Genomic DNA, 9829 nt, shown 5'->3' with positions numbered 1-9829 from the left:
GGGTCATCAAGGAGATTACCCTACAACATAAATTTATATCCCCTACAATATCAACCCTAGTTTTCCAGCTTTATTTCCCATCTAATTTCCATAATACCGTGTGCTTTGCGTCTTTGCAACATCCACACTTCTTTTACAAATTACCCACGTGCCTTTTTATCTTCAATTAATACAACAACTTGCTACATTCTTTTAATTATATTATATAGTATTATAAAATTATACTATAAGTATAAGATATATATTCATGTTGATATTAATCTCTTAGAATCACCAAAAATCACAAACATTTTAGACCCAAAACCATCCTAAAAAAAACCATATAGTATATACCAAAATAATACAATTTCTTTACAATATGGTTTATGGTGAGCCAAAAAAGAAAATGATCATACTAGTACCATATCCAGCACAAGGGCATGTAACGCCCATGCTAAAACTAGCCTCTTCCTTATCAACCTTCGGGTTTCAACCATTAGTGGTGTTGCCGGAGTTCATACACAGGTTGATTTTCGACAAAGTCAACGCCGCCACCAAGGGTGGGATCGTATGTGTATCGATCCCAGACGGGTTGGATGATGAGAGTAAGTCACGCGATTTCTTTAATATTGAGAAGGCAATGGAGGATCACATGCCGCCTTATATGGAACGAATAATTCGTAAGAGTAATAATAATGGTGGTGATAATATAGCATGCATGGTTGTTGATCTACTAGCTTCTTGGGCTTTTGATGTTGGGACTAAATGTGGTGTTCCTGTTGCTGGGTTTTGGCCTGCGATGTTGGCTACTTATTCTTTGTTATCTTCCATTCCTGAGTTGGTTCAAAGAGGTCTCATCTCCGAGTCTGGTAAATTTTCCGTTTCTTAATAGTTACAACAATTTGACGTTTAATTTGACTATATTTGATGGTTTATATTTATGACTGTTAGACCCTGTCAATATAACTTTCAAAAGAACATTTGTTAATTAATACTTCATATTTTATAACTTAAAGTTAAATATAAATTAACGTCAAAGCGTAACTTTTAGTATTAAGAATGGAATGAAACATTAATAAACAATTGCTCCTATAAAACTAGTAGTCATGTTATTATTAGGTCTAATTTGAATTAGTAGTGTGACAAGAATTAATAATTTTGGATAAAGTTGGTAAGCTTTATGTAATCAAAGAGAATGATAAAGGTACAAGTTTCATTTTTTATGTTCTTTTTTTGTCATCTCGATCGCAATCGCGCATGCAAAAGTGTAATGGAGGTGATAGTAACGATAGAACAATGTAAAGCCACAATACATTACTTTGATCGATGTTTATCCATTAGTTTTCTTTGTCTTGATTTTGTAATTACTCTGTTGTATTTTTTTTATTAGGCCTATCTCTTAAATGTTTGTGAGCCAGAGTCCATCTTATCTCTCAAAGTTAGTAAGCTTAGAGTATTGTCACTATATAGAAGACGAAGTATACACGCGGCACCAATAATACATATAGAATAAAAAGAAACGGAAGAAGTAAATTGATGGAATGCTAAAATTGGAGAAGACTAAATATATTTTATACTCTATTTTTGCTGTCACCATGTTAATACTCCGTACAAAATAAATTTAATTATTCTGCCGTCTGTTTTCCCACGAAATTAAGGTATATTATCTACTGTAGGAAGTAAAATCTACTTATTTAAGACAAGATCTTTCCATGCATGTTGACATGTTGATCCAAATTATTTTTTAAGGAGTGCCACGTTGTAGCCACGTAGATTATAAAATATTATTATAAATTTAGTAAAAAAAAATAGGGTGATGTTAACATATATTTTTTTAAATATATATATTCTCAAGTCAATAAGTCAACTTGCTTTAGAATCCCATTATATTATTCATATTTCATATCAATTGATATTAAAAAAATATGTACATTTATCAGCCCATGTTCCTAAGTGTGTTTAAGTTGTGTTCCCTCCTCTGAATTTCATTTACAAATTACAATTTACAAATGTCCAAACTCAATGTTGTCGCTCTTGTTATATGGTACAAGTAATATTTAATTTTTGCCTGGTTACTACTTTCTCCATTTATAATATTTACACTTTATTATTAATAAGTGCATCTATAAAAATTGGTAGTTTAAACGTTAGGAAAAAAAAATTATAGTGTGAATTTTAGTTGAATTCATCTCAATAATCAATATAAAATGGTAACTATTGATAATACCTAAATGATATTGACGGTGAAAATATTTTAATTTGAGACTCTAATCATAAATGTGACATTTTAGTTGAGTTGGTTATCTAACACATAATCAAATGCACCGTGACAAGATCACGAGTTTAATCTACCCTCTATTTTCAGAGTAAAGACTTTTCTAAACAAAAGTTGTGTCTAGCACATAATGTTATATTAACATGAAATATTGTACTCGAAATTTGTAGGGTTCCCACAATTTCATGGACCAATATCATTTCGACACGATCAACCACTTCTTAATAGTGAAGATTTGCCATGGTTAATCGGAACTCAAGCAGCTAAAAAGGCAAGATTTAAGTTTTGGGCTAAAACCATGGACCGGTCCAGGTCTTTGAGGTGGATCCTTATCAACTCCTTCCTAAACGAGTCACAAAAAGTATGGGCCAAAACTCCAGAGTACGGCCCAACCACTTATTCAATAGGCCCATTGAATGAACTAAGTGAAAGCCCAACTTTTTGGGAAGTAGATGGAAGCTGTTTGGGCTGGCTTAACCAACAAGAGCCCAACTCAGTGATATACATATCATTTGGAAGTTGGGTTAGCCCAATTGGCGAAGCAAAGGTGAGAAATTTGGCATTAGCATTGGAAGAGTTAAGAAGTCCATTTGTTTGGGTTCTTGGGCCTGAATGGAGAGATGGGTTGCCCAAAGGGTACATAGAAAGAATAGGTGAACAAGGGAAGATAGTTGCATGGGCACCACAAGTTGAAGTATTGCAACATAAGGCAATTGGGTGTTATCTCACACATTGTGGATGGAATTCTACTATGGAGGCTATACAATGTAAGAAATGCCTTTTGTGTTTTCCGGTGGCCGGCGATCAATCCTTGAATTGCGAATACATCGTTAATGTGTGGAAAATCGGGGTTAGGATGAATGGGTTTAGTTTAAAGGATGTTAGTGATGGCGTTAAAAGGGTGATGGAGGATCGAGATATGAAGAAGAGAATTGAGGCTTTGAACATGAGGGTCATGGGGGAGAAGGCAAGCTTGGAAGTTAAAGATAATTTGTTGTGTTTTGTGAATGATCTTAAGAGACCGATCAATGCATTACAATTTAATTTATGAAAATTCATCATGTAAGTTTGTAAGGAAAGCTTGTGAAGTTTGTGAACCATTACCCTTTACATGTTAACTTTGTGAATAACTATCTTTAATTTTTAATTAAACGGATTACATTTTTTGTTTTGCTTCATTGTAACACTTCTTAATACAAATAGTGACCCACTTTATGATTCCAATCACCCACCATTAGCTTCCAATTGGCTTAATTCACTAATCACTCTAAATTTTTTTTTAAAAAAAAAAAAAAATTAGAAATCAACAAGTAGATATCATTAATTTTTGTGATTTGGTATATATGTATATAAATTTGAAAATTCCAAATTACTTCGTTAATTTTGTATAGCATGTACGAATACCATTTTTTTCATCTTTGGATAATGCACCTTGTCAAGGAGCGGTCAGGAAGAAAGGCTATCAAAGAACCACCAAATATACACACTACTTAATGCTCTATTCTATAATCAAGGGCGTAGACGTGTAGTCGCATTCAAATCAAATTCTAATAATTCTAGTGGTTATGATAATTAATTATGTTTGTGATAGTTATGGACTTATGGTTGTTATGGTATTATAAAATGTAAAGGATTGTGATTGACAATCTAAAGTCAAACACAATATTAACGGCTTAATCATGAGCTGTAGCTATGCCTTGATTTAAGGAATTCAATTCCATTATCATAGCTGTAAATATTCCTTTGATTTTATCTTCCTTGATTCAAGAGGTTGTAATCTTGTATTACCGTATTTAGTTAGCTCTTGTACTACTATATATACTTTGTGAATATTCAATGAGAAAAGTATCCTTCTTCCATCACTCTCTATATAAAATAGCTATACTTTCTCTGTTTTTTTAATGATTTTTTCACAAACCATATCACATCTCCATGACCATTAAAAGGGTTTACAAGCAGTATCTTTTTTTATTCATTTGCCAATCATATGAAAAAAAATCACAAATTAAATAAATTGTAATCTAAATTAGAAAGAAAAGAAATGCAAATTAAAAGATAACTTTTGCATACACAAGACATCTAGCTAGTTTTATCTACAAGTATCATCACTACATACACTTCCCAAAACTATGGCAAAATGACAACTCTTGCACTACCCAAAATTAAGCATAAGATCAAACATATGAGCAAGTATTCTTCCTAAATTTGATAGTCTTGGTGCTTAGATAATCGACTGTAATGTTACAGGATACGTGCAAACGATGCTTCGTTCTCACTAACTTCCCTACGACGTATCCTCGAGAATGGATCTCCGTTTCTAGAATGAACGGAACCTGGCCACCATGCTCATTAGAGACATCTACACTTGATCCAGCTCCATACAACGGTACCTTGTCGCCGTATACTATAATTGAAGTAGTCCTTCGACTGTTTCTTGGCTGATAGTGTTTCACTAACTGTAATTTTGCACAATTTTATTAATCAGTTACTATATATGAATTGTGATTGTCATGAACACATGTATTATTATAATTGTCGCCTTTTCTAAATAATAGGCTACATTTCTTTATAATGTCGTGATAAATTTGAATTTACTATAATAACTGGTAAAAATTAGTACTGCTATATGTAGAAACAGAATACTAACCTGACCAGTAGCAACTGTAATCTCCGAATAGAGAAGAGCAATGGGAGTTGAGCTAACATGGATGCCGAAAAATGTAGCAGGATTATGTATGCTTAGTTTAAGTGAGCCATTGAATGACATTACTTTTGTAGGTACACCGGAGAAATCCGTAGCCTCCGATACAGAGAAGTAGTGTACTGCTAAGCTCTGCCAACAAATCAAGCCAATTTCAGTACAATTACAAACAACTACATCAAAAGTGTTGTAATCTGAATTTATTAAGGTCTAATCTGGCCAAATTCAGGATTGTGTATGCTTAATTCGTTTTAACATGAATTGTACACTAAACAAATATAAATTCTTACTAATTAAGTATATTGAACATTAATTTTACGTATAGTGACCATGGTCTTAGCAAAACTTGACTATGACTAAAATCAATATCAATTGTAATGTTACTATCACAATCTCCTTTTACTTGCTTTATTTGATTAAATTTGTGATAGTTTATGAGTTACAATGAGGCGAGTTACAATGAGACTACAAATGTTTATAAAATGTTTGTTGCAGTATTATTAATTGACACTTGAACATATGTTTAAAATAATGATTCTTTTTCTTTTTATTTGAATTTGAATATTATAATGAGTTTATCACACTTTTCCCCTGTTTTCTTGTGCCAAAAAGGAGTATAATGATTGGCTATAGATTTACTTCATTTATAACACAATCTCCTGGCACTTAATCTAATAATGAGATTTAATTACATAAGTTAAATGAAGAAATTAATAAAAGCAACATAAAACCACGATATCCTAAGTTCCTAACCGCTCTTAACGACCATGTTTAAGTTATTTTGAATAACTAATTATCCTTTTACATGTTTAATCTCCTTTCAAAAACCGTGTTTCGAAAGAATGTGTTTTGAAACAACAATGTTGATGTTTAAAGGTTTTGATGATGAGGAACTTAAACTACAGCAAACTCATCTCATAAAGGTTTTTCAAGTGTTTGTTTAGTTTAGGTGAATTGATCTTGGAAATGGAAGAAGTAACTGATGCTAAGAAGACTTGAAGGAGTTCTTTATCAAGAAAGTTATTCACAATAGAAGAAGAGTTCCCTCACAGGAACTGAGTTTCCTAACAGGAACGTTCCTTAACAGGAACTTGAAGATAGCTGACTAAGATCATTGGAGGAACTTAGTAAGCGTGGAGCCCAAGTAAACCTACCAGAACAAGAGCGCAGCGCAGCAATGTTTTAGTTAATATTTTATCTTCTAGATTCATTGTTAAATATGTTAAGTAGGATATGCATGAAGTTTATTAGAGGCGTGACAAGTTAGCTTGGCAAATAAATTAAAATCGGAAAAGATAAAAGATAGAAATCGAAAAAGATTTTCTTTAAATGTTTATTTCTTAAAATCAGTTTGTTAAAAAGATATTATGCTTTTTAACTTAATATTTCTATCTTATTTTTTTGAAAAGATTTTCTTCAATAGATTTACTTAAAAACCGTGTTTTAAGATAAGTTAAGTTTAACTTATTTATCTTTATGAAAACCTACTTTCTATACGAGCAATGCTTGTATAAATAGTAGAGAACAAAAAGGAGTTAAGGTTTTGTGAGTTTATGCGTGAAGAATTACAGAGCTTTAATTGTGTAAGTTTGCCAAGCTTATAATCTTGTCATATTAGTTTCGGGTTTCATGCATAGCTTGCCTATCATATACTAGGTGTTAATTCTTGTATTTAGTTTGGGTTATTTGGGTGAAAGTGTTTTTGTTATCATTGCATACAGAGAGAGCTTCTGGTGAGAAGGGGAAGATCTGTACTTAGGGAGTACTAGGAGTCTAAGTGTGGGACTTAGACTGGGTAGAACAGTGTACTGTTCTGTAGCAAGTTCATTTAGGAACTTGTGAATAGAGGCTTCATTATAATAGGTTGTAACTTGGTGTTTGCCCTATTATAGTGGAAGTATTTGTGTTTGAAATCCTTAAGGTAGGGTCGAGGTTTTACTTCTAGTTGGGCACTACAAGGTTTCCTCGTAAAATCCTGTGTGCATTGCAAGTTTCTATTTTATTCTGTTTTACATTTGCAAAGTAGTCATTAGAAACTCATCTACAATTCACCCCCCTCTTGTAGAGTTCATCTCAACTAACAAACAAGAAACTCAATAGTTTAAACTAAAAGTCTACCAAATACGTAGATAACCATCTTATAATTACTTAATTAGTCAACAACCTAATAAAGTATATAGAACCAAAATTAAGCTAGTGGATGATATTGAGATTAACAAATTAACAAAAACAAATTAAATTAACATATTACTTGTCAATTTATGAGCAAGACAATTAGTAGTAAAAGACAAGAAAATAAATTACCTTCAAACTGACTTGAGTTTTAAAAGGTCTACTAGCACCCCAAATGATCAAGCAAAACAAAGTAAACAACACAACAAAGCTAAAAACCCCAATTAAGGCTTGAACCCTTCTTGACAACCCTTTCTCATCAACACCATCATAGTTACCTTCTTCAAGAATTACATTACATTCAGGCCAACCTTTCTCATTCCTCCTTCGGCTTCCTTTTCGGCCCGAGGAAGACCGAAACACACCCGAAAACCGGCTTGCGGATGAGTTCCTTGAATGCCTACCCATGGAAGGATGTGAAGGGGACTCCATAGGACTATTGTACATAGGAGTTGCTTGTAATGATGCTGACTTGTTATCTCCATCATGTGAGTCTCTTGATGGACTTTGTACATAGTATATTGGCCTTTTTGGTGATCTTGAAGGTGATGATGTTGCTGAACTTGTTAAATCTGACTCTGATTTTGTGTGTATCATCTTTGTATTTTGGAGAAATAATGATTTGGGAGGTGCTTATAAAAAAGCAGGGGAATTTAATATAGGAGGGAGGAAGTTTTTATTTTTGGTGGAGTGAGGGACCAATAACAAGTGAAGTAAGTGTTGCTAGTAGCGTTTTATATGCTCTCTTTATCATAGCCATTCGCACATGATTTTACGAAAGTAAAAAATTAGAAAGGAAAAAAAAGGATAAGTGGCTATGTGGCCCAACTTATGAAAAAAAGTTAAGAGATAATTTGTTAATCAGTAATTAGAGAACGTATATTATTTGGACAACTCTATATAGAAAAACTGCGAGTAAATTGAGACGAAGAAAATAGAGTCATTAAAAAAATATAGATTAAAGGGTGGCAAATAGAAAAATACGAAGTATATATGCTTTAGTAGGTGACAAAAGAAACAACAGTATAAGAAGTGAGGACTAGACTATACCTCAAAATTACTACCACTATATATAGTGCAACTGCCTTTAACTTGTGTGGATATGTTCGATTGTAGGGCTAGAAGTGTCGGCAACCGACGAATTTCTACCAAATTATGATAGAGATCGAATTAGAATCTCTTTTACAAAAATTTGACAATGCAAGGTTATGTTGAATTATTAGAGAGATTATAATTAGCATGTCATTGTGATGGGGATTTCCATATACCTTAGTTTTCGAAACTCCACAGTTTTTTTAGGTTAGGTGGCATGAATGGCACGAGATATGACATAATTTTATTGCTGGTTGGTATATAATGTCTATTCGTTTTGTAATGTCGAGTTAGATCTATTTGCGTACTTGAGCAAGATTAGCACAGTCTCATCTTAAGACTTTAATCCATTGTCACATCAACTTTTTAGATTAAATTTAATTTTTTTTCTAATTTATAATTATGTTAAAACTCCTTAAGACTCGATAAAATTTATCTCTTCAATCGCTCAGACTCAATTTTGTACATATAAATAAAATTATTAAAGTTTTTCAAAAATAAAAAAAAAAATTAATTGAGTGTTAAATTGAGTCTGAAGTTGAGTCTTGAATTTTCAAGACTCCACTTTAGATTTATTAAAACCAAACTTCATAAATACTTAAAAATAATAAAGCCTCGTCTTAAGACCGCAAAATTAGAAAATGATGATGTTATCTAGAATCTTAAGACTTAGGGCTGATCTTGCTCAATAATTGATAAACACTAGTTAAACTCTCCGATCTCTATAATCTAAAGAAGACAACACCTAATAATAACCTTTTATGTTGGAATTTACACCCCAATAATTTCAAATATTGTAACCTGGAATATTGTGAGTTATAAAATGAATACAAAATTGGTGAACTATCCCTATTGTTACATCACCATTGTAATTGATTAGGGTGTAGGAGTACGTATATTTATAATGCAATAAGGAACACAAATTATTTTGTCAATATGTCTCCATTGTGTATTATATTTTTTATTTTGTGAAAAATTAAATAATTTTAAGGTGCAAATCATCAAATGGTATTGACGTTTATAGTTCATGTCTTTAGCGGTTTAACTTTTAAGGTTATGATAAATACTACAAATATATAAAACAAGTTAAACAACCCATGATTGATATATATCATTATATCGTGGATAAATGAACGAAAGCTTACCAATTGTATCATTGTATGATTAGGACGATATGAATGCGATTAAGCAAACTTAGATAAATAATGAAATCTTTATGAAAGTAATTGATGAAAACTTATGATAATGATATGAATTGGACTCTACTTCCTCAAGATTTCAATTTTTTTCAACATTAATCTATTTTATGGAGCCTCAAAATTGAGAAACATTGAAACTTGAATTATCTTGAGTCTTGAAGGTCATACCTTAATTTAAATGAAAAATAATACTTACTATGTTCGTTGTTACATTTGGAATTTGACATTATTAATTACTTCGTAATTTTAAGGTAAGAATAAGAGGTTCATTTAAGGGGAGACTGGGAGAGCGAGCTAAGAAAAGTAGAAAACCCCTTAGATAAGCTCCATCAGACTTCAGCTTTAAATATGAATTCGAGATAATGACCGTCTGAGCAATACTACTATTCTACCACCTTAATCTTTAACGAT

At 32.1% G+C, this 9829-nt stretch overlaps 2 protein-coding genes across 2 annotated transcripts; one reads left to right on the top strand and one right to left on the bottom strand.

Moving 5' to 3' along the window:
• Window positions 1-282: 282 nt before the first annotated feature.
• Window positions 283-3305, top strand: LOC145619071 (UDP-glycosyltransferase 82A1-like). Its single transcript, XM_081673670.1, has 2 exons — window positions 283-848; window positions 2425-3305. Exons 1-2 carry the CDS (start codon window positions 359-361, stop codon window positions 3303-3305), a joined length of 1371 nt encoding a protein of 456 aa, XP_081529796.1. The 5' UTR covers window positions 283-358.
• A 963-nt stretch (window positions 3306-4268) lies between these two features.
• On the bottom strand, window positions 4269-8149 carry LOC145620392 (uncharacterized). Its single transcript, XM_081675067.1, has 3 exons — window positions 7260-8149; window positions 4902-5087; window positions 4269-4710 (listed from the first exon to the last, which is right to left on the bottom strand). The coding sequence occupies exons 1-3, from the start codon at window positions 7722-7724 to the stop codon at window positions 4429-4431; spliced, it is 933 nt and encodes a 310-aa protein (XP_081531193.1). The 5' UTR covers window positions 7725-8149; the 3' UTR covers window positions 4269-4428.
• Window positions 8150-9829: the final 1680 nt, after the last annotated feature.

Source organism: Chenopodium album, chromosome 27, assembly GCF_948465745.1.
Source record: "Chenopodium album chromosome 27, dcCheAlbu1.1, whole genome shotgun sequence".
Classification (NCBI taxonomy): Eukaryota; Viridiplantae; Streptophyta; class Magnoliopsida; order Caryophyllales; family Amaranthaceae; genus Chenopodium; species Chenopodium album.
The sequence above is the reverse complement of the archived record's forward strand: the minus strand, read 5'-3'. Positions and strand labels throughout refer to the sequence as shown.

Bases quoted from the DNA above. Each gene is read 5' to 3' on its own strand.
- LOC145619071 (XM_081673670.1), top strand. From the start codon at position 359: ATGGTTTATGGTGAGCCAAAAAAGAAAATGATCATACTAGTACCATAT. The intron at 849-2,424 runs GTAAATTTTCCG...CGAAATTTGTAG, and splicing joins AGGTCTCATCTCCGAGTCTG to GGTTCCCACAATTTCATGGA.
- LOC145620392 (XM_081675067.1), bottom strand. From the start codon at position 7,724: ATGATACACACAAAATCAGAGTCAGATTTAACAAGTTCAGCAACATCA. The intron at 5,088-7,259 runs GTAATTTATTTT...ATTTGTTGGCAG, and splicing joins AAACTCAAGTCAGTTTGAAG to AGCTTAGCAGTACACTACTT. The intron at 4,711-4,901 runs GTTAGTATTCTG...GCAAAATTACAG, and splicing joins TTACAGTTGCTACTGGTCAG to TTAGTGAAACACTATCAGCC.